At 44.2% G+C, this 25,492-nt stretch overlaps 1 protein-coding gene across 1 annotated transcript in view; it reads left to right on the top strand.

Moving 5' to 3' along the window:
* The first annotated feature begins 432 nt into the window (after positions 1-432).
* Fgf9 (fibroblast growth factor 9) overlaps positions 433-25,492 on the top strand; it is a 40,010-nt gene continuing 14,950 nt past the window's right edge. The window contains exons 1-2 of the mRNA XM_034499214.2: positions 433-1,508; positions 11,831-11,934. Of these exons, the coding sequence (XP_034355105.1) occupies positions 1,232-1,508; positions 11,831-11,934 (381 nt within the window). The 5' untranslated portion in view covers positions 433-1,231. The remainder of the gene's footprint in view (positions 1,509-11,830; positions 11,935-25,492) is intronic.

The raw sequence follows: 25,492 nt of genomic DNA, 5'->3' as shown, positions 1-25,492 counted from the left end.
CGTCTGTGAGTCTGGCTGAAGAATGAAAGAGAAACTGCCCTGTCCAACCCAGCGTCCTACACCAACCCTTTCCTCCCAGTCTATTTTATAATGCGACGCAAGGTTACAGAGTCCGCGCGAAAACTGCTTTCCTAGTTCCCATCTGACCCTGCGGCTCTAGCAAGCTAGATTTCTTGTGGCCGAACGTCTCCGGGCTGCTGCTTCCCGTCTCTGGCACCGCGTCTCCGGCGTCTCTAAAGCCGGGTTTCCTAGGTCATCCTCCCCGAGAAGTCCCGCGCTCTGCCCGCCTGTGCCTGGCCTGCGGCAGAGCGGCTCGGGCGTCAGGGCGGGCGCTAGGACCGGGCGGAGCGGGGCGGCCGCCGCGCTACCTTAAACCCGGCCCAATGCCGCCGCCTGCGCCACTCTGCGCGCCGGCGGGGGCTGCGCAGGAGGAGCGCTCCGCGGCCACGGCGCTGCGCGGCCCGCGCGGCGACACCTGTTCGCGGCAGCCCGGGCAGCACGCGAGCTCCGGGACGCGGTCCTCGCCTGCCGCTTGCTGCTCGCCTCATTGCAAGCCGCTGGACCTCCGCGGAGCCTCTGCAGCGTTCTGGATACTAGCTTTGGACGCCGAAAGTTTTTTTCCCTTCTTTTTGTTATATTATCTTTATTTTTTGGAGGAGGGACTGGGAGGAGAGATTTGTCGCCGCCGCCAACGTGAGATTTTTTTTTTCCCCTTGAAGGATTCATGCTGATGTCTGCAGAGTCGGTTAGAGAGTAAAAACAGCGCATGCCTTTCTGGAGTCAGGATCCGTAAATTCTGACGTAGCCCGAGCATCTTAAAAATCCCTGTAATATCGCCCAAGCACTTACGTTGCTATGGTCATTTTGATCTCTAAGCAAATGGAGAAACTACGGATTTTTTTCCCTTATTCCGGTCGGATGGGATGAAGACCTTTCTGCCTGCTGAGAGTCGAGGCTTCATATATGTAGAGATGCATAGCTGTGTTGATCAATGTCAGTGTGTGAGTATAAAGTGGTGGCTTCTTAGACTATCAGTGGTTTGACCTTGAACCTGTGCCAGAGAAACAGCCGATTACTTTTTTATGCATTGGATGGATTGAAGAAAAGAACCCTTTTTCCCTCTCTGTCTGCAACTGCAGCAAGGGAGGGGAGTTGGATATACCTCGCCTAGTGTCTCCTGCTTGATACCGTCATTATTGTTTATTCTTGTGCTTAAAAGCCGAGTCCTCTGATGGCTCCCTTAGGTGAAGTTGGGAGCTATTTCGGTGTGCAGGACGCGGTACCGTTCGGGAATGTACCGGTATTGCCGGTGGACAGTCCGGTGTTGCTAAGTGACCACCTGGGTCAGTCCGAAGCAGGGGGGCTGCCCCGGGGACCCGCAGTCACGGACTTGGATCATTTAAAGGGGATTCTCAGGCGGAGGCAGCTGTACTGCAGGACTGGATTTCACTTAGAAATCTTCCCCAACGGTACTATCCAGGGAACCAGGAAAGACCACAGCCGATTCGGTAGGTATGCCTTTTAACCCCTCAGTGTCCACGCAGTGACACGTTCAGATTATTAATTACCGGGAAGGAGGTGGTTAGAAGAGGATGCTAGAAGGTTATATTCTCATATTCATGCCCCCCCCCCCCCCCCCCCCGTCCCCCACACCTTTGAGTATCTTGCCAGCCCAGAGAGGGAAAAAGCCTCCGGAATTGCAGATCTGCGGCTGGCATTGGTGCAACTCCACACTCAGAAGGCCCTTCTTTTCTTCTTCTTTTTTTAAAGGGGGGGGGGAGTATGAATATAACCAAATCCCAAATTTTTCATTAGATATGCGAGAAGATAAGGTTTAAGAAGTTTCTTTAACGAACCCACTTCCACGAATTTAAAGCTTTAATCACCAAGAACTTTAAACTGCATCCAGTTTCCCGTAGGTAGCCAATATCTTGCTCAAATTAAGTTTTTCTCCTGTCCCCTTTCCTCTAATAAGCATTCTGCTTGAATTGTAAATTAAACGTGTTGTTTATTCCTGGTGCTGGTCTGAAAGCCACGCAGGCGAAGATTGCTGGCTGTTCTGTGGGGAGCATTGAAGTCGTGTTTTAGATCCGAAATCTCTGGGCAGAAGCTTCTGGGGAAAATGACCCGAGTGGGGCTGAAATCTCACTAGGGGTGCCGGCGATTCCATCCATTGACTCTCAACCTCCGCTTTTTAATGTCCACAGCGTGTAGCCATGTATGGGTTTCCTGAGTGGCTTTCTGGTGTGAGGGTTTGCGTGCGCTTGCAAAAGCTGCAGGCTCATTTTAAAGGACATTCCGAAGATTTCATGTTCTGAGCAGGGTAGTTGTGACTCAGCACGGAAGGCTGCAGACTCAGGTGGGTCTCTGCCCACTTTCATGCCTCCACACACGTGCCTGGCGGGGCACCTTCAGTGGTGGTGCAGTGCTGCTAAGTCAGCGAACACAGTCCTGCCTGGCGTTGGGAGGGGGCGGGGTGTGTGGAATCTGGGTTTCCTCCTAACTTAAAAAAAGAAAGAAAGAAAGAAAGAAAGAAAGAAAGAAAGAAAGAAAGAAAGAAAGAAAGAAAGAAAAAAAAAAACCGACAGTTTGGGCAACCAGACTGTTGGAAGGAGTTAACTCCTGAGTGAACCCACCTGACAACACTTAGTCTAGGTCGTAAAACCAAGTCCTGTGGTGATTTTTCTTCCTCATGCCTTAATGCCAGATGTTGAACGAAATCTAAACTACGTGTTTAGCTTCGTGGACTGTGGATGCTGCCCGGAGGTGAGTAGGGTCCAGGCCTGGATGAAGATAGTCCAGATTCTTGAGGCCCAGGGTTTCCCTCTTAGTTCACTATTGAGGCTGGGCTCAAAAGCGAACCCAGTCAATTCCCCCAACTGACTTGTGTCCCCTCGCTGCTTGAAAACAGAAAGCAGCTCATTGCTGCAATTATTCCTTCGAAACCTAACTATCTTCCCACCACCCCTGTAAGTGAACGCCGCTGCTGGCTGTCGCAGGGGAAGACTAAACTTTACTGGAGTGCTTGTCTAGCTGGCCACCTTAAGGGCTGCTAGGGAGCCCGGTTTTCGGAGCAAGACAAGCAGCGGGAGGCTGGTGATGGCGCGGGTCGAATATCCTAGGGCTTGGGGTAGCCCGCTTGATGTCTGGGCAGCCCGCTTGATGCCCGGGGCAGCTGGAGCCCGGTCCTCCCGCGCTCCGGGCCGGCAGGTGCGGGCTCAGCCCCCGGCCCCGCGTCGCTCTCACTCCGCGCGGTCCTAAGAGCGCTCGGGTTCTAACTCCCTTTTACACAGTGCTCCTGTGCGCCCCTCGGTACTGCGGGGACCGCTGGGGTTCAGGGGAGGTTGGACAGGGGCCGACGCCCTTCTGGCCGCGTGTAGGGTGTCCGACTTTTCTTTTTTGCCCTTGTTCAGTCCCTTTGCTTTCTCTTTGTGTGTGAGTGCGGGTCTGGCGGCGCTGACAGCCGCCGCCCGAGGAAGCGCGGTGGTGGTGTGCGGTGTGGGAACGGCCGGAGGTGCGCACCGCAGCGGGAGAGTTGGTGGCGGGGACCGAAGACAGACTGGAGGTTGGAACTGAGCTTCACGGTCTCACGCAGGGTCCCTCCCCCACTTCTTTCTGAAGCGCGCAGCGGGGTTTGGGAGAGTAGTAGGGCTCCGCTGGGTCTGGGAGGTGGGTCGGGGGCGCCCCTGGCCTGGCGAGGCCACAGTCGCAGGGAAAGGGGTGGGGGTAGGGGTGACAAAGAGCCTCGCAGGCGGTGCAGGGGGTGGCATGCTATTGTTAACCACTAACCCAGGGAAGGCATCCGGATCTAGTATAGCAGGAGCAGAAGGCTGGCTGCACTCGGAGTGCAGGGCTGCAGGGGCGCTGCGGTCAGCCAAAGCCACCTTTATTGTGTGAATTTTCCGGTCCCAACCCTGGGTGCCTCACAATTGGCCCAGGTCACGGGATAGCCCTTACACTCCGGACCCCTCTTCGAACCTTGGCTTCCACCTCCCGGCTCTTCTTTCTTTCTTTTTTTAAAAAATGAAGTAGTCACCTTTAAGATAGGACGTTTGCCACGCGCACTTGATACATCAGATACTGAGTATCTGTGCTAGGATGCAGGGGCGGGGAGCGCGCGCGTCCAGGGGTCAGCGGACAAGGACTGCAGGTACCACCCGCCGCAGAACCCAGACTATCAAACAAAAAGCCCCAATCTCCTCACCCCGCCCCATCCTAGAGGTTGGAGAATGTGTCGCCAAGGAAGTGACATCTCTACTCTCTGGTTCCGCACAGTGTGTGTGTGTGTGTGTGTGTGTGTGTGTGTGTGTGTGTGTAGGGGGTGGTGTTGGTAGGAGGGAAGCGGAAGCCCCGGCCCATGCTGGGGACCCCGGGTGCAAGTATAGCAGGTCGGCCGGTTGTCTGGGGGGGGGGGGGGGGCGAAGGGCGCGCCTGGCTCTCTTGGCGGTGCCACTCACCCTCGTTCGGATGGAGCTGAGTGGGCGGTTGTGCGCAGTGGGGGTGGGGAAGGAGGGTTATTTAAGTCTTTCATCCGGTTGCAGTGAGAAGCGGGCCCCCGGGGTGACAGCAGTGCTGCGGTCTCCCGCTGATGCTGCTGCGGCAGGTCCCAATATTAGCAACCTCTGCAGCGCCGTGCGTGTGCCCGGAGCCTCCGTGCCCTACCTCCTCAGCCCCGCCCGCCGGGAGTTGCGGCGGCGCTAGGACCCCGCGGTGCGGAGCCGGGCGGGGCGGAGGGGCTGCGGGGCGCACCTGGCGTCCGCACCACCGCGCTTCACCTTCCACCCCCTCCCCGCAGCCAAGGCCTCCGCGCCTCCTCGGCTCCTCCCTGGGGACTTCGTCTTCTCCCTGGGTTTCAGAGTAGCTGTAGGTGGGGTGGGTTTACACCTCGATTAAAATAGAAGGTGCGTTTTCTACCTGAAAAGGAATGGCAGAAGGAAACGTGCTGGGCCAACGCTTTCTGCCGCCCCCGAGCCGCCGCAGGTGACTGCCTTTGCTGGCAAGCTTGGCGGGACAAGGCTGTGGCTGAGCCGGGGACATGGGGGAGAGGGAATCTCAGCGCTGCAGGGGCTGCAGCCAGGCCTGGGAGTTGAAGGTGGGACCATAAGGAGCCCTTTGTTTTTCCTTGGGGGTGTTGGGCCCTGGGAGGAGGGGACCATGAGGTCCTGTCTCTGAGTGATGGTCTGGGATGCAAGTGTGTGTTTTTCACTTGGAAGGGCTTTCTGGTCTTGCTAGCTGTTAAGACAATGAGCAAAAATTAAGTAGACAATGCAGGGTAATGAAAAAAGTGAACGCTGGGCCTGTGGAATCTGAAGCGGGCCTACTTCCTGGCCTGGAGGTTGTGTGACTCAAAAGTCATCAGAACCCTAGATTGACACTCCTGCTTGTAAGCCATTTGAGGGGCAGGACCTGGCCTGTTATAGGAGTAGGGTGTCAGACATTGGTGGTACTAGGTGGGAGAAAGATAATGGCATGATGATGATGACGATGATGATGATGATGATAATAATAATAATAATAATAATAATAAAAAAGTTAAACCTTGTTTGCAGGGTTTTGCAGAAAAAAAAAACAAAATTCGATCCTTTGTGCCTTGGCTTTTCAGTACTGTACAGGGGAAGGCCTTCATAATGAAAAGTTGCTGTCTTTAAGCTTGCTGCAGAAAGCTTGTATCCATTCAACTAAGGGAACCCAGTTTTGTTCAAGCTGGTTCAGGAATTCCTAGATTAAGGCTCTGTGATGACCCTCTGGAGCCCCAGATGGCTACTATGCATGATCAGGAAGCTGTGGAAGTGAAAGGGCTTAACCAGTCTCTCCACTGACTTTTGAGACAGGGTTTTAAGTAGCACAGGCTAGCCTTGGACACTAATCCTCCTGCCCACAGCTCCCAAATGCTGGGATTTCTGGCTGGTATCACCGCATCCAGTTTCACCTTTCACTTTTGATAACCTCATGCGATCTTTCTCTGTAAAATCCCGACCTGCCCCCCCATCCCCAATTTTCTTTTCTCTTCTTCACAGTTCCTCCTCAGTTTCTTCTTCAACACAGTCACCAGGGTAACCATGATGCCCAGGCTGGCCTGGAATTGTTGAGCTCAGGCTCCTTCTGCCTCAGTTTGTGGAGTAGCTGGACCACTGGCTACTCCACTGTGCTGTTGTCTATTAGTCTTTGATAATTGCATATATTTATACAATGAGTTTTGATCACATTGCCTCTTACTTCCCTCCTCCAGTTTGCTCCTGGATATTTCCAACAGGTCCCCTAACTTCATGGTGGCGGGTGCTTCCTTTCCCTCTTTCTGAGTTCAGTTAGCACGGCCAGTATATGTGTGTGTGTGTGTGTGTGTGTGTGTGTGTATACACTTGGGTACAGGGCTGGGAAGCAGGGGCAGCCACACCCTCAAAGAAAAATAGCTCTTCCTCCATTAGCAGCTGTTAACCCCCAAAGGTTCCTCAGCTGGGAGCGGGAGGTTGTAGACCTTTCTCATCCATGCTGGAACATCAACTGGCTTAATCCTGTGCAAGTCTTGTGCAGCTAATCTCAGTTGTTAGGAGTTATGAGTGTAACAGCCATGCCATGTCCAGAAAACAGCATCTCACACCATTCCTCTCTGTCTTCCGGCTCTTGTGTTTTTTTTCTACCTTCTCTTCCCAGGTGTTCTCTGAACCTCGGAGAGGGCCATGGTGGCAGAGATATCCACTCTAAGGCTGAGCATTCCAGTCACTTATTCTAAGTAATTTAATTAGGAGTCTCTGTATTAACAGCTTCCCAGTGCAAAAAGAAGCCTTGGTTAGAAACCAAAGAGAGAAGCATAGGTCTTTGAGTGCAAACATGAATATTTAAAGGGCAACTTGACAGCATGGTAGTTTAGCAAAATCACAACAGCAGATTCTACCCTAGGGCCTGTGAGATTGCCAGTCACAGGCTGTTGACCAGGTTCACAGTGTCAGGTATGAATTCTCTCCTATGAATCAAGTCTTAAATCCAAGCAGAGAGATGTTGGTTATTCCTGTGATGGTTATACCACTATTGTATACGAGTGGGTATGTCTTACCTGGCAGATCCGAAGTGTAGCATAGAGGGCAATACCTTTGCTATTTCTTCTCCAGTGGTCTGTATAACCCCTTTTATCACCGTGAAAACTAGCCAGCAGAATAGATGTTTCCTGGTTAGTTAGAGGTCAAATTCTCTATATCCTGCAGCCAAATTGTGTGACAGTAAGGTTTTATAATCTTGTTATGGTGGTCAACAAAGCTGACAATACCGGTTTTGTAAGTTTTCGTTGTTTGATCTAAAGAGGGCATGGGTTAGGGTACAACAGCTTCTGTCTCTGGGCTTTCCCATTTCCTATGGCTGGCTTTAGAGGTGAGGCACAGCATAAGTGTACTCTAGGAGGGTGCACTAATTTGTGGTTAATGACACAGCTGAACAGAACAAGACATTCCATGATTGATTATCAGTAGTGGTCAGTGAGACTGGGAAGAGGGAGACCTAATCTGGGACTATTCCAGAAGAAGTGTGTGACCAGTGGATCTTTGGTTTTATCAGCCTCCATAAGACTCTGAGTGGGTCCTTATAGAAAGAGTTCTCTGTGGTGGAAGAGAGAGGACAAATATCACTAGTCTACCTGCAATCCAGTTGCCATTTCCTACTGTGGCCTTTCTGAGCCAATGTCATCTAGGTTGTGTGTGCTAGGAGAAAGAGGCCAAAATGTCAGTTTTAGGCCAACCCATTACTCTCCTTTTCTTCTTCCTTCTTTTTATTCCTCCTCTTCTTCCCTTGATCTGGAAACAGTCTCCCAGGTTGTCATTGATCTAGTATTGTCCATGTTGGTTACTCAGCTTTGCATAGGTCAACAGATTAGTGTAAGGAGTGCTCTGACCTCAAGGCAGTTGGAGGCACTTGCTTGGCAACAGCTAAGGGCTTGATCTGCTGGAGAGCAGAATTGCAGAGTTCACTGTGGACAAGGTGGTACCAGGAATGATAAAGATTCCAGTCTGGATGGCGTGGGGTCTGGTTACCCTGTTGCCAGGTCTTCCTGACCTTACCACACTGGCATTTTCTGGGTGTGGGAGAAGGACTGTGACTCACACATTTGGGTGTTCTGCTTGCCCTTGGGTTATGGGGGTGACCTCATAAAAATCTGGACTGTTTTTTGAGGTTCCTACTCTAAAGGAGCTTCAGGGATATGGATATTGGTTTGTGGTGACAAAATATTTCCACCTGGTGTCATTGGGTCCTGCTTCTTGCTGGGAGACCTCCCTAGACTCATTGCAGATTTTTTTTTTAATGATACTCTTGACTTGCTCTTCTGTAATGGAATAAACCACTGGTCTTGTGTCCACCTGTTCCCTACACATCTGCCTCCCACTGTGTGAGCCACACAGGCACCATAGTTATGTTCATTTGTTCTTCCCATTACAGCAGACCCTTCCCCTGTTAGCTTCACTTTTTACTGTGTCTGAAAATGTTAAATGGAGTATTCCAGAAATAATTCAAAAGTTTTAAACACATTTTATTACACTATCTAATACTGGTTTTATTTTTATCAGTTATTAACCCCCTGGGGGGGCTAATTTGTAATTTTGTCATGAGTATATATGTACAAGATAAAACAGTATAAATAAAGTTTGGGGTGCTGTAGCTTCAGGTATGCAAGGAATGTCTTTCCACAGATAATGAAGGACTACCATTGAGCAGGAGACAGGTCTACACCACGTATTTCTCTTATATATATTTTTTGTTGTTTTTTTTTATTTTTTGAGACAAGGTTTCTCTGTATACCCCTGGCTGTCCTGGAACTCACTCTGTAGACCAGGCTGGCCTTGAACTCAGAAATCCACCTGCTTCTACTCAGAAATCTGCCTGCCTCTTTATATTTTTATATTTAGTAAGCAGCATGATGGTTGGTTGATATAGTCCCTCAATAATAGGTCACTGTCTAAAAAAGTGAAAGCATATATGTTTTAGCCCTTTTATCAATAACTAGAAAAAAACAAGATAAAATATTATTTTCATCCCCATATTATGTAACAATAGTCTCAGAGGTTAAGTGTATAAAAATGGCAAGAAATTACAGATGTAAAACCCAGAAAGTTAGAGCCAACTGCACAGTATGCATAATATTCAAGGAAACAGGCCTTACAGTCTGATTGACTTGAGGAAATCTCAGTTGTCCTGTTGTACTCTGGGGCTGAAGACATTGCAGTGCCCAGGACTATCCCAAAGACTGGAGAAGACAAGACTTCTCATGTTTAAGCATTCTGGCTGTTACATGACACTTACTGTACTACTATTCTTGCTGTTCTTCAAAACAGTTAGTGAGGTAGTTTGTAAAATCATATTCTCTGTTGGATCTGGTCGAGCTTTTGGTACGTTATTAGTTCTTAAAGCTGTGTGTAGAGGAGACAGATCATTGTGTGGCCTCTCAGAGGACAGGAATGGCTTTTAGTTTTATGTTTTACCCTTTTCTCACTGACCTGGTAAATTAAATTGCACAGATATCAAAGTGGGTGAAATGTTTCCTGTATTTCATTTTTTTAGTGAAAGTAGGCATGAAGTAAGTCCTTATACTAACCTCAGGTTTTGTAAACCTTGATTAGGGTGTACTTTTGTGGGGGGTTCCAAGAAGAGAGTCTTGTATAAGTGGTCCTTAATAACAATAAAGTGTTCCAGTTTTGATTATTTTGAGTCATAAGGGTTAGAAATGGTACCATGAAATAAAATGACTGCATCAAAATCAAAGTATATCTCTTGTTCAGTAAATCTCAAGGAGATTTTGCCTCCTCAGACTTTCCATTTGCTTTGTGAAGGAGGGAAGGCAAGTCATTCCCTGGCTTCTGTCTGGTGGATGGTCTGTGAAAGTTACACAGACCAAAGTTAGGACTTGATGAGTAAGGGGTGATTTTGCTCTGTTATCACAATCTCATGTTCTGTTAGAATAAGTTTCTACATGTGATCAGACTTTCTGTAAACATAGCATAAGGATCTTCATAACATTTGTGCAACTACAAGAATGAGTAATGTGTACAAGAATGAGTGATACTATGTGTACAAGAATGAGTGATAGTATGTGTACAAGAATGAGTGATACTATGTGTACAAGAATGAGTGATAGTATGTGTACAAGAATGAGTGATACTATGTGTACAAGAATGAGTGATACTATGTGTACAAGAATGAGTGATCACCTTGCAACTGAGTTTCCTTCTAACTGAACCTTTTACTTTATTACATTTATGGAGCCAGAGTCTTCATTTGATAGCAGTCCAGTCTAGTCCATGAGAGTTGGAAAATTAATTGGTTTTTTTTGTCCATATAAATGGACTTTTTTCATTAGTCACAGGAGCCTTACTTTAGCACACACACACACACACACACACACACACACACACACACACATATATATCTCAAATGTAATATACATACATTAATATATTAATATATTACATTACACAGCTCATTAGGATATATACATTGGTTTCACCAGACTTATCATTTAGAATGTTTATATAGTTATTCTAAAAATTTATATATCACTTACACTGTTACCATAGCCTTTTTTCCCCTCCTTTTTCTACACTCTTAGAAGTACACTTTCTCAATGACTGAAGATGTTTTCAAAATAAATGGTATAAAATATTTGTTATGAACTGACACAAGATCTACACAAAGTGTAGTACTTTAATTTATAATCAAAGTGGGAGCATGGCCAAGCATAGAGATGATTAGCAGCATCTGTGTATTGTGCAGGATGATTTCTTAAAGCAACAGTAGACTCAGGGAGACTGAATCTGCTGTTGTGTGGCCATAAAATTCTGGATTGATGCCCAGCTTAGGTGTTGTTATTTTTAGTAAGGTAAGCAACGCAAAAGAAGGAAGTGAAAGGGATCATTATATTGATTTGCTTTGGGGATAAAGTATTCTGTGCCTATTTTAATTGGAAGCATGCACCTTCCTTCCTTCCCTCCCTCCCTCCCTCCCTCCCTCCCTCCCTCCCTTCTTTCCTTCCTTCCTTCCTTCCTTCCTTCCTTCCTTCCTTCCTTCCTTCCTGTCTGTCTTTTTAGAACCAGCATTTTCCCCTCCATAATATTAGGATGTTTTAATTGTTTGACTGTTCTTTGAAATTTAGACAAGAGCAGAAAAAGAATCACTACCCTGTTTAAGCAGAGACATTTGAGGTGTGTGTTTGGTACTTTATAATTTTCAAAAGGAACTCGATAAGGTTATTCAATTGAGGGCTTGATCATTTTCCAAATAAGCTGGGGAAGGCTTTAATTGGCACCTCACACTATTCTTTTTAGACACATAAGATTATTCTCCGAATAGAATTTTTAAAAATTATTTGTGCATATGTGCGTATACATGTACTTATTCACATACATACTTATGTATACAATATACAAATTGTGAATATGGTTTATTTCTCCCAGGCCCAGAGAATAGTAAGTACAAATTCAAAGTACCCATATGTAAATACTTAATTTTAGGTATATAAAATGGAAATAAGTCATTTCCCTTTCAAGTATACTCTTAGCTCATTAGGATATATACATTGGTTTCATCAGACTTATCATTTAGAATGTTTATATCGTTATTCTAAAAGATTTAACCTGTGTTAGTTATGTAAAATCTGTCCCATTATGATAATTTAGTGTCTGGTTATGAGAAGACAGAGTTTAGCGGGAGCATCAGTTTATTAGGGCAGAAGTTGTGTATGAATTGCTCCAAGTCGGAAGCTGGGCCCATTTCCTCACTGAAGCCCCTGGGAATGCTGTGGCTCTAGGGAGATGCTCTGGGGCTCTAACTCTCCTGTCTGCTGCTTATCTCACAGGCATTCTGGAATTCATCAGTATAGCAGTGGGCCTGGTCAGCATTCGTGGTGTGGACAGTGGACTCTACCTCGGCATGAACGAGAAGGGGGAGCTGTATGGATCAGTAAGTAACAACAGGCACTTTGATAAGTCCCATGCCCCGCCTTTAATTGGAGCTGCATTTTTGCTAGGTTGAATAAGAGTCAGGTGGGAAATTGAGCCTGGAAGGCAAATGAGAGTTTTTACTTTCTGAGGCATGCTGTTTCATTACAATTCTGTATCTTCACTAGACCAAATTTGCCAAGAAAATGCTTTATTTACATGCCAAGCCATCTTAATTATCAAGTAAATAAAAATTCACAAGTGTGAAAAATCCATCTTCTTGTATTGAATGGGAGTTATTTTTGAAATGAATTGAAATGGTCCCCAAGCTTTGCCAAGCATTGTAATTAAAACTAGAAATAGGCCATGCAGTGAGAGTCTAAACCCTTTCTCTGAACAACACAAGATTTTCATTATGCAGGAGAGATGGAGGTGGAAATTATTGTCAGAAAGTCTTGTGTGTGAATAAGGGTCCAGCAGCTCTGTCATTACTTGCCAGCACTGCAAGTTTTCGTCCCCATTCTCACTTTCTATCCCTACTAGCTTGGACGGTCCTTATGGTGATGGAGTATTTGTTGTAACCTGCCAGTGGTTGGGAGCTGTGCCTGATCCTGGGGTGTAGCTGTGAGTGACACCAAGTCCCTGGTTCTGCTCTGCTAAAGGGTGGTTGGTTTAATCCTGTGCATCTCCCCAGTTCCTGTGGCATAGGAACATATCACATGCATGGAACACAGTAGGGGTTCAGTATTTTTGCTAAACATGTGAATATGATGACTGGATCATTAGTTACTGTTTGGAACACAGTTCATCAGTAAAATTTTGAACAAAAAAAAAACCCTTAAGGTTTACTTTATCATGTACATTAAGATACACTTCTCAGTGGTCAGGTGATCATTTAATCCAAGTTACTTGAACTATAAAAACTTGGATTAGTGCTTACAAAAGTTGAAATTTAGAGGCAGCTCAGACAAGGAAGCATTCTGAAGTTCTCAACTAACACAATGGAAAGATGGCATCGGTCCACACACCTCTGTTAGCCACATCCTACTTCTGTTTTTAGAGTTTTTAAAAAACGTTTTTGTCTGCATGTGTGCATGCATGCCATGTGTGTGCAGTGACTTCAGAGGCTAGAAGAGAGCATCAGATCCCCTGGAATTGGAGTTACAGATGGTTGTGAATCACCTTGTGGGTTCTGGGAACAGAATTAGCATGTCCCCGTAACTGCTGAGCCATCTCTCTAGCCCTCATATCCCATTTTTAAAATATGCATACACACACATAGTGCAAAGTTTTATGCCAATATTACAAATTTAAAATTATATCCTGTATAACTTGAATATATTACACATTTAGAAGTTTTAAAAATTAATTTTTCAGTATACAGAAGAATGTTTCATTATTATATTTTATACACATGTTAAACTTTGCTTGTATTTTCCCCTTTGTTACCCTTCCTTGTTTCTCTCCTTCCTTCTCATTTCCTCTCTTTCCTCATGTAGTTCTCCTGTTTTCATGTCATATACATATATGTGTATAATAAGTACTATTGAATCTAGATTTTGTATGTAAGACAAAGCATATGATATTTGTCTTTTTTCCTCTGTACTATCTCTTTTCTGTGTCTCTATCCTTTTAGACTTCTTTTCTCTCTCTTGCTCTCTCTCTCTTTCACACACACATGCATACACGTACATGCACACATATGCACATAATATACACATACTTACACAGACTCTATGTTCTGTGATCTTTGTCTAAGTTCGGCTTATTTAGTTTAACATGATTTTCAAGCCCATCTATTTTCCTAAAAATTTATTTAGCTATAAATTTTTCTTTATAGCTAAATAAAACTCCACTGTAAACATGTGCCACATTTTCTTTGTCCATGCATGTGTTGATGAAGCTGGTTCCATATTTTGGCTGCTGAGAACTCACACTATTTTTAATGTCATAGGTATAATATTTCTACTTTAGAAGAATTTTCCACTATAGATTACTTGGTTTAGATATTTGAATACTTTTTTAGAAGAGCTTCTTGTAAAAGAGAATAAAGTTTGTTAGGTGTAGAATTTGATTTAACTTTATAAATTCAGGTCTTGGTATATGTAAAATTACTTATTTTCTAAATGAGTTTGCTGGTACTGTTTAAGTGCAAAGATAGATATGTAAGATGTAGATATAAAATGTTTTAAAACAAAAATTTACAGAATGATTTTCTCTATTTGATATGCTCTTATTTTTCTCATTTTAGACATGTAAGTGGGTTTAATTAAGTCAATCCCAGTTGAATACAATACAAGGCATTTTTAAAAAATATGTAGAACAGAAATACTGCCCTTCATTGCGTTGAACAGACTATAGGGTTATTTATTTCTTTATTGTTATTTACTTTTTTAGAGACAGGGTCTCATTCTGTAGCTCAGGATAGCCTTGAACTCATGACAACCCTTTTGCATTGTCTTCCCCAGCACTGAGATTATAGGCATGTAGCACAACACCTGGCAGGGACCGTGTTATCACAACAGTCCCTAAGCTTTCTGAGTATACATGCCTACCTGAAAAAGGTGCTTTTTACTAATAAGTATAAATCTCAGGATGTGAAAGTTAAACTGCCTGAGGTTATATGGAAAAAATATAGTTCATATATATGCTAACATAAAATATGCATACAAATAAGTGTTTCTGCAGATGTAGTGATTGAATTAACTCATGCCCAGGCTGTTCCATTTGCTCCCTGCTCTAAGGGTTGCCTTGCATGCCCCTCTGGGATGTTGTTCTTAGACTGTCAGATGACATGGCCATCATGATTCACATTCTGAGGTTTATTGGCTGACAAGGACAGCACACCTAACTCCATGTTTAGCAGTGTCATCTGCAGGATTTTGCACTGGCTTGAGTTTTTCTCCCAAGTGGATGCTTTCAGTGGCTTCTGGCACTTGTGGAAGTGGAGCCCAAAGTGTTTAAGCTGTCAGTGCCAGTTGTGTCCTCCAGGGCTTTTGACACAAACAGTATGTGATTAGAAGCAGATTTCTAGGATGTGGCAGCACATGCCTATAATTCCAACACTTAGAAGGGCGAGGCAGGAGGATTGCTGCAAGGTGGAGGCCAATCTGGGCTACATAGACAGGTCATGTTGCTTGAGTTGTGAGCTACCTTGGGTCCACCACCATGGACTGTAACCCTTCAGAGCTGTAAACCCAATTAAACACTTTCTTTTATTTAAAATAAACAAACAAATACTCAAAACATAGAACCAAAAACCAAACTAAATCAAACCAAACCCCAAGCACTAGCTGAGTGTGATGGCACAGGCCTTTAATCTCAGCACTAGGGTTGTGAGTTTGAGACAGCCTGGTCTACTGTTCCAGGCTAGCCAGTACTACACAGTGCGACACTGTAAAGGTAACAACAAGAACCCCAACCAAAAGCTAAAGAAATAAAATAGTAGACTTCTGCCTACCTTCCCCAGGCCACAGTCAGTTGACAGTACCAGTTATGAACTCCAGTGAGGGAGAGCAAGGGATGTGTAGCTTCTGTCTCCTGGGTCAAGTGTCTTCGGGACGGAGACCCCTCTTAGCACAGAGTGCTGCTATCAGTGATACACTTGTAGTTGTGATCTCTCTGTGGAAGCGTGCTTTCAGATGTTCCCCAGCCCCAGAACCTCCAAGCATCAATGCCTTCTCCACAGTCATGTCAGAATTACCTTCTGCACCTTGATCAGAGGGTCACTTCGCTGAGATCTCTTCAGCCCTTGCCTGGAAGTACATGCTACCCTTTCTGGGCAGCATCTAGCACTTCTCACTGAGCTTGTTGCCTGGGTTTGCATCGCTGGTGTCATGTTTTGTATCTGTTTCTGCATGTCATTTGAATCTATTTGTTTTCCCCCAAATGTCATGAAGTCTGATTTGTGCATGCAGGCAAGGTAGTGCCTGTCTGGAATACCTTTGTCTCTCTTTCTTTACTTGATGAAGTAACACTCTTTAATTAAGGTCCACTGGAAATATTACCTGTTCTGCAGAGCTTCCCTCAATCCCAGCCGTGGTTCTGATTATTTTAGTTAGCATGTCTTGTTTGTCCTGGGAGCTGCTTTTTTTTACAACTCCATCATTATGCAGGCAATAGTATAATTTGTAGGGTAGTTCAGTGTGTTTCCCATAGTTGATTTAAAGGGCCTGTCCACCACACCTTACTTCCTAATGTTACCTAATGTGTAGCAGTGGCCCTTGAGGTGGGAGGAGCTCAGTAAATGCTTCTGGGGTGAAATGAGTAGCATGGTGATTGATTTCCATCTATTCTACAAGCCGTGCAGATATAGACCTTGATGCCCCCTCCCCACCTGTGTGCTGAGTGTGTACTCAGTATTCTAGCTGTAGGAGGAACCTCTCTCCCTTATTCCTGTGCCTAATTGGACCGTGCCAGGTTGTCCCTGGGGTGAATAGTCTAAAGGGATGCAGCTGCGGCTGGAGCAGAGCTAGCGGCAGAGGCATGGCCAGGCTCCCACTCTGCCTCTGCTCCTGCAGGCACCTGCTCTTGTTTGCCTCTTCTAAGGCGAAGCACTCGAGCCTGACACCCTGGCTGAGGTCTGCTCTCTAGATGGACCTCCAGAATCCAGAGTTTGTATTTCCCAGGCCTTCTCTGTCTTGACTCTGATATCTCTCCCACCCCCCACCCCCCACCCCCAACACAAAATGGTTGTGCAAGATCTTTTTTCCTCCACTGGGCAGAGCTGGGAGGAGAGCTCCCTGAACAGCAGGGTTTTCCCTTTGCCATATACCTCATATGGGAGATTTGGAGAGTGGGGCTGAGAACTCTGCTCCCTTTGGGCCCTTTCATGGTTTCCATTAGGTTTAGTGGTTATTCTGACCCCTGCGGCCATGGGAATGAGAACTGACCAAAATAGCTTATTCAGAGTGCCATGAGATTGCAGGAAGAAAAGAAATAGGTGATGATGTTGTTATCAAGCACCCTTATACAGCTTAGTTACTAAAATGAAGATTTGTTAAAAAGCTTTGAAAAGATGGGTATCAAAATCCATGTATGAGAGATCTGAATTCTCAAAATTATTCTCTGCCCTCCACACATGTCCACACAAACATATTCTGTGATAAATAAAATTGTAACAAAAACATTTAAATAAATAAATTGATGATATTGAAAAAAAAAAGAAAAGATGGGTATCATTGTGAAAGAAAGTAAATAGGTTTGGGGAAACAGGAGTCACTTTTGTTAAACTACTGTGACATGTAGTGATCTCTCTCTCTCTCTCTCTCTCTCTCTCTCTCTCTGGTTTTGAGCACATCCTAGGGGTAGATTAAAAGAGACAGAAGTGAATGGGTGAAACTTCTTAGAAAAAGTAGAGAGGATGCTATAGTGACTACGTAGAAGTTGGAAACATTGTGTTGCTAATGAGTCACACTTTAATTAAAAGGACAATTTGAATAATTCTTACTCTGGATATGGTCTGGATATTGTTCTCAGGTCCTAATTTATGTGTGCCCTTTTCATTCATGTCTTCATAGACATTCATATCAGCTTGGTGCCTGGCCTTCTGACACAGTGTACACATGGAGCAGCTCTCAGGAATCTGGCAGGACAAACATCTCTGTAAATAGTTTGGTGTAACTGAAGAATGCTTAAATGTCTTGGAGCCACAGAGGGGAGTTTAAAGAACTGCTTGGGAAATGTGTATTGTAGCATTTAAAGTGGATTTTGAGGGATGACTAGAAGTCTTAACAAAGCGTGGAAAGACAGGTTAGGGCATATAACACTTAAGCTTTATAAAGATCAGAAAATCCTGTCTGGTTGAAATTTAGAGAGAACATTAGATTACATGCATGTACATGCATGTACCTCCACATGACTAGACAACTAGGGGTGTTAGTTTGAGTTTGTCACCTTTATTCATTTCAAAGAGACTAGAGCTATGGCTCAGATCATTACTGTTAAGGAGTTTAATCTAAATTATCTGATTATTATCAAGGTGCTTTAAAACATCAAGAATAACTGATTATAACAAGCAACTATTAAAAAGAATGCTTTGAAAAAACGAGTCTGCTTCAAGAAGTCTGGAAGCATCTGATCCTCCCATTTAGAAAAAGGTAGCACTCACTAAATTAACCTAGAGTGTGGTGAGTACAGCTGTGAGCCAGGGGACAGCACCAAACTGGGAAATGCTGGCATTTCTGGTTTATATCTGGCCTCACATTTCATTCTTATTGGTCTTTTACTAGATGAAGATTTTGAAGCCAGAATCTCTCTATAAGCATTCTGTTTCCCAGAGGCTCAGCCACACACAGTGTGTGCAGTTGGCATGTGGTGAATGTTCACTGACCCAATTTTTTAGCCTGCTTCAGCCTCATACACAGAGCCCAGTGTGCTGGGGCATCAGGCTGTGGGGCCGTGCACTTACAATATCCAGGTTTTCCATGGCTTCCATCTCTTTTAAGTACCAAATAAAAACAATGTAGAATCTACATGATTTGCTCTGAGGCCCAGAACTTGCAGGTGCTGTGAAGACTCAAGCCTGCATCTTGAGGCCTCCTGCAGCATCCTCATTCAGGTGCTTGTTGAGACAGGCATTTGGTACTGTGTTGGTTGTATTTCCAGGGATACAGCTGGACCCTAGATTCTTTGCATCGATATAATCTGTAACCTAGGTACAGAGGGTTTCAATTGTGGTTCAAATGAGCGTAAATGTTCTTTTAATTGAATGCATTCCTGGGACAGGGGGCTTGTTGATTCTGAATGGAGACATATGGGCCAGATAATTTTTTGCATGATGTTTTCATGTTGTAGGGTCAGTGTAGGGAACCCTGCAGCCACATCTGTCCCAAAACTGAAGAACAGATCAATCCCTTTAGAAAGGAACAACAAGAAAACACAAAAACCCATGCAGCACATTGTTATGTGTCGGGGATTTGTTTCCAGGGCATCCACAGATAATGGTATTTGTAGATGCTTGATTCTGCTTATATAATGTAGTGTAACACATGCATTGAACCTGTGCACATGTTTAGGTAGACTTACAGTCATTTTCAGATGGCTTATTTTACTTGATACAATGCACACAATTGTTTATAATATCTAATACAGCACAATATTCTATGGAGATAATATTTGTATTGTGTTTAGTGAAGAGTGACAAGAAAAAAATATTTGTACAGATACAGGCTTAACAGAATTGATCTGTGGTTGTATTTCCAGGGATGTCTTGTCCATAGGTGCAGACTCAGGAGTACTGAGGGATGACTATATCTTAGACTTTATTTTTACTATGTGTACGTACAACCATAAAACTAGTCATGAATCCCTTATACTTAAACTTCTTTGACAACTGAAATCCAAGATATCTTTATGTTAATATAGACCTGTAAGAACAATAGGCTGCAGACTGATGTGGTGGTTTAATGCCTGGATGACATCACTTCAATGATGTCCTCTCACTATGTTGATGCAGGTTCTTGTCAGACCTGGTTCAGCCTTGCTTATGGTCAGCTGGTCTGCTCTTTCATTTGAGGTTATGGAGATGGAGTTATCTTGATCCCCACACCCTCATTTGAATTATTGTGATACCCAGTGACCTTCTCTAGTGTTCACTTGTTAGAAACCTACATGGTGAACCAAGGACCAAGTAGGTCTTTTCTTTTCCTGTTTATCCTGTCATGGGAAGCAGCACCATCTAGTACTGAAGATCAGTTTGGACCCAAATACAGTTCTCCATCCCTTTCATGGGGGATTGGTTTCAGGACCCTCCTGGGATGCCAGAATCTTTGGATCTTCAGGACTTTTATATAAAATGGCATAGTATTTACACAGGAACCTACATACATTTTTATTTTAAGCCATTTCTAGATGACTCATAATAAACACTACAATGTAAACACTATGGGAATAGTTGTACTATTATTGTGTAAGGAAAATGTCTGTATATGGTCAGTACACAGAAGGCCTTTTTCCCTGCATGTTTTTGTTGGTGGGTGGCTAGGAGGTTAGCGCAAGGGTCCTTGAGTCTATTTCCTCTACTTTCTGTTCCTTCCTTTTCATCGAAATGAAGAGGAGATGGCCCTTTGGGAGCTTGTTTCTTGAGATCTTCCCATTCCTGTATGGCTACAGATATGAAAGGCTGGCCACAGGAAAGGGCTGGGACATGCTGGACTGTCTCTCTACCTTAACACTAGCTCTACTGGGGCAGGTTTTGAACAAGCAGGGCAGCATTGTGTGTTCATGGAACAGGATAGCTTAGCAAATGGCAAGGTGCCATTGAATTTACTGATTTGTTTTTCTGGTGTTTCACTTCAAATTCCTTTAATGGGAGGTGTTTAGACATGTTCCATTCAGAATCTTGAAAAACCACAGTTCACAGGAAGGAAATGGAGAGGTTCATTCATTGAATGATCAACAAGTATCAGACATGCTCTGGGAATGGGTGTTTTTTCAGCCCATGGTTTGTGTGATAAAGCATTATCTTATGGCTCATAAGTGTGTGGTCAGTTTTCAGGAAATTCAGTAATAATTTTTAGCTGATTAAGGGTATTTCTTTGGAAGATAATCTTAGTTCTCAGTGTTCTTATGGCAGGACAAGGAGTAAGATTTTAATAGATTGCTGATTTAAGATCACCCAAGATAGCAAGTGACAGGTGGGGTAAGTCAGGAAATCTCATTTCACACATATATACATGTTAGGACCGCACATCATGGAGATGTAGCTCAGTTGGCACGATTATTGCTAGATATGTATAATGAAGGCTAGATATGTACAAGGTTCAACCCTAGCACTCCAAAAATGGGGTGTGGTAGTGCCTGCCTGTAAGCCCACTGCCTAGAAGGAGGCTAAACACAGTTAAAGGTCGGCTTGGGCTGAATGATACCTTGTCTCAAAAATATGGCCATTTGTTTTTTTTTTTTTTTTGTGAATAAATACTATTTTATCAAGAGTTAGCCACATGACAGAGTGTTGTATCCCTTCCACAAATGGGATTTTGAAGGAATGTTTTTCTAGTATCTAGCATGACTCCTGTTTCTTTTGTGGCAAGACTCCTGGCCTTTAGGTACTGAGAAATCATCTTTGGATCTTGTAGTATTGGGGTTTATTTAGTTCTAGTTAGGTTGACATATTGAGCAGCATAGAGTAGCCACTTTGATTGAGACATGTCTGGTTGTCTCTCAAGACATGTCTGGTTGTTGCTGAGTTGGTGCACCTGACCTGGGGGTTTCTCATGTGTTGTGAAGGGGTTCAGTCTGATTGTTTATTTCTGTTTGTGGGCTGGAGGTTGAATGCAGGTTTCACCCATGCTAGGCAATTGCTCTGCCACCAAGCCACGCCCCAGAGGAGACAGATTTAATCCTGAGCTGCTTCTGAAAGGTTGGAAGGCAATGGTTTGGGATCCAGGGAATGGGCTAAGGAAGGGTTTTGCTCTGGGCTCAGAACTTCCTCTCTCCCCTCCACCCCCAGACAGGTGCTCTTCTTAACCTGACCTGCTTTCTGCCTCTACCTGCCTTCTATTTCACTGCCATTTTCTGTTCTGTATTGATTCCATCCTCAAAGTTCCTCTGCTCCATTTCCTGTCAGATGCTGGTTAGGGAAGGCTCTAGAGAATGGTTTTGGGAAGTGGTTTTGATAAAGCTGTCACTGCCTAAACACAAGATCTGGAAAGTCAATTGCTTGGTTACTTTAGTGTCCCAAGTTACTCCTGATATTTAAAACAAAGGCTTGAATCTACACCTACTGAGTAATAGATGCATGCATTTCCAGTGAAATTCCTAATCTCTTTTCCTTTGAAATTCCAAAGCTCTTTCCCTTTTTCTTTTTGTTTAAAGCAGTTTTATTTATAATTTTCCATATTTAGGAACAACTAAGATATACTTTAACAGATAGATGTATAAGTACACCTTGGTATAACCTAAGAGTACTCTGGTACATCTAGATAATGCAATATCATTCAGCAATGAAAACAGATAAGCTTTTAAGCTGTGAAAAGAAACTTAGACATGTATTATGGAACAAATTCTCTTTCTTTCCCATCCCTTTCATCTCCCCACCTGTCTGTACTTCCTCCCTTTCTTCCTGGAATTTAATTTCTAAGTAGTCATTTGGAACTAAAAGAGTTGATGTTTTGGGGTTCCTGACTATTTGAATGCAAGATTTTTTTCTGAATAGAAAGTGTTAGGGAACTTTATAGTGATTACATTTGTAAGTGAGTTTTGATTGAAAGAGCACATTTGACAACAACTCCTAGGAATTCAAAATGAACTGGTTTCTGAGTAGTTCCTGTACATACTTGAAACACACAGTAGGTCTACATACTGGCTGTTTCATTCCTGTGCTTTGCTGTCTAACTTCTGCTTCTCCCAGGCCTGAGTCTTGATATATACAGGAGAAGCACAGTTAGTGTGTGAGTTGGGGTGCCTGGCCAGATGACAACAGTAGAGACATAAGCCATTGTCCTCCATGTTCTTCTGCTTCTCCCACTCCAGGTTCCTTCTAAATCCAGACAGTCCTTGTCAGTGTCATCTCAGTACTGCTCAGAAACAAGCCAACTTTCAGGTGGAGCCTGCTAATATTGTACTTGAATCACAGAACATCCTTCTTAGTCTTTGATGCAATGGGATAGCATGGTTCTGAGCAAGGGCTCAGTCTGTTACTCTCTTGTGTAGTTGTTCATCAATACTCATTTCCCACTGCGTTTGCAGTTCATCTGTTCCTTCTCCTATTCACGAACCTACTGCTTAACACACTTGATCACTCACTCGCTCGCTCAGTGCTCTTCCATTCACACACTTCTGTTTACTCACATACCTTCCCTCTTATGAGAAGCTCAGCCACACACATCTGGATCCACTTTCTCATGCTCATTTCTGGTTTTCTTTCAAAACTCAGTGAACATTGATCGCCTATCACAGCTGATTCGAGCCAGGCACTTCAGTGGAATTTGCATAATTGCTAAATTTTGCTTATAACCCTTAACCTTTGCTTATAAACCTTTGCCTCATTTTTCATGCTTATTTGTAGACATGTGCAGAGAAAAATGAAAAGCAGTGGATCTTCTCCACACTTATTCCCAGTTGAGGTCACAGGTCAAGCCCTGCTTTCTTGTCTGAGCCTCTCCCCAGGGCATCTGTTTAGTGTTGTGAATTTTTTATCCTGTGCTTTTTGTTGATGATTTTGCCTTATAAAATGTCCTTAGCAAGTGCTAAAGGGCTGCCTAGTGCTAATAAAAGCCTCAAAGAGAGTGTGTGGCATGTTCTCTTGTTTTCAGAGAGGCTTCCTTGAGGCTTGATTTTGGTGATGTTGCTGTGGGTCAGATGGTCATGAATCTGCAATGTATGTTAAGTAAGCGCTTTTAAACAGAAGCACACATAGAATGTTTTGACAGATTAACAAAAATGCTGTTGCTGGAAGCTTATGAGAACCTCACCCTGTGTTTCCCCCAGGAGCAACAGTTCAATGCTCCAGGAGACCTTACAGATGTTAACTCCTGTGAGTAGTGAGCACTGGACAGATGTACAGTTGTGGCCATGTTTGTACTTTATTGTGTGGGTGATAGGAAGAACCTGTAGTTTGTTCAGGAATCAGACATGGAAAGCAAGAGTTACATGGGTGGTGAGATGGCTCAGCTGGTAAAGGCACTTGCTGCCAAGCCTTGCAGACTGAATTCGATCCCTGGAGCCCAGTGGTAGAAGGAGAAAACTGATTCCCACGAGTTGTTCTCTGACCTCCACATCTATGCGGTGGCACATGTGTGCTCTCAGGATCACAAAATAACTAAACAAAACGGCAATAAAAACAAAAAGAATCATGATTCGGTATAATAAATGTTCTCATGCAATTCAAAAGAAAAGCTCTTGAGATTTTGCAGGAGGAGCTTTGCAGGAGGAGAGGATATGGCAGAGGAGAGTGAAGAAACAGGCAGGTGTTCCTGGCAGAGGCTGTGGTTCTTGGAATCACTGGCTGCTAGCTGTGCCCTGATTCATCTGCTTTCTGCTTATCTCAGCTGATGCCAGAGGCTTCCTTGTTGACATTTGGAGGGTCTTCCCCTGTCAGCATCATAGCTACTTGAAGGAGGTTACCTCTATTATTCTGTGGTCCATCTAGGAGATGCCTTAAAGCCTCAGAAAAAACTGGCTCCACTAGAGTCAAGTGGGAGCCATTGCCCTGGGGTGGCCTCTGAAGTGCTGGGCCACATGTCCCTGCTGTGCCTCCAGGAGGAAGCACCTTGAAGTTGTGAGGAAACATCATCTGTCAGCCTGTTGGCCTGGTGTGCCTCACAGGCACTGAGACAACCAACTGAGAAAAAAGAGCCTGCCTTCTCAATACCCCTGCTACAGAGGACTTCCCCAGGCTTACAAGGTTATGGCATTAAGTGAAAGGGACACACTCAAAGCTGTCATCTTTTGTCTTTCCATAAATGCTTAAAATACAAATAGCAGTTGATTTTCTCTTAATCTATTTTTTAAAAAAATTATTCATTAAAATACCCATTGACGTTTGTGACTCCTTTATAAGAAGTTCTGGAAACCCAATTCAAAGAACAGACTGGCCAAGGTCACTGGAAGAATATCCATTTCCTAGTGGTGCATAATGTGATTGGTTTATACAGTGACTGTAGCCTACCTGGCTGCCTTGTGGCACTGGCCATGGGAAGGAAGCTCCATTTCTCTCTATTCTTTCATCCTCCTTCTTGTCTTCTCTCTTCCTTGCTTCCTGTTCCCCACTGTTCTTTCATTTTCCACACAAGTTACAGTGTTTCAGATCCTGTTCCTACTATTGTTTCCTTTCCCACACAAGTTACAATGTTTCAAATACTGTGTTCTGGTTATGTTGTGTTATACCCCCTTTTCTTTCTACCTTTCAAACTGGTTTCTGTTTGCCGTGCTTTCGTTATGAGCATTTAGAACATGGACCGTAAGCATGGAGGACTGGAAGCCTTAGGCTTGGGCCTCTTAGTCCTGCTGTTCACCCACTCTGCAAATATGGGTCACATTCTGTCATTCATTCATACATTCATTCACTTACTCTGGCAGTTTCATGCAAGCATATAGCATATTTGATCGTGCTTACCCCATCATCCTCTCCTGACCCCCTACAACTCCGCTGAACCCTTTCTTCTTCCCAACAAGTCTCCTTCTTACTCCCATATTTAATGTGACCCCAGAATTTAATAGGGTTACCTGTATGAGCATGAATGGGAGGTTACTTACTAGAGTGTGGCCTCTTCCCAGTGGCTACATCACTGGAGAAAATGACACCCACCACCCAAGCAAGCATTAACCATTAGTAAATGTTCTTAACCTCCTGAGCCGAGGCTATGACAAGGGCTGATGACAGTGGCTATAGCACTGTTATGATCATGGGAAGAGACAGTGCCTGTGATGTGACCAGCTTAGCAGTGGCTATGCTGCTGCTCAGCTTACACTTGTTCCCTAGTGTTCCTCAAGAACCCATGTGGTAGAGCTGTGTTTGTGCCCTTTGATGCATCTCACTGCACTGGGAGACATGATACCTTGTGTTTCTTGCAAATTGAATTCTAAAGTTAAGACTAATGACTTAGTCGAATTATACTTAATGGCTGCCATAACACCAA

Source organism: Arvicanthis niloticus, chromosome 3 (genome assembly GCF_011762505.2).
Source record: "Arvicanthis niloticus isolate mArvNil1 chromosome 3, mArvNil1.pat.X, whole genome shotgun sequence".
Classification (NCBI taxonomy): Eukaryota; Metazoa; Chordata; class Mammalia; order Rodentia; family Muridae; genus Arvicanthis; species Arvicanthis niloticus.
This window is presented reverse-complemented; position numbering and strand designations above follow the sequence as displayed.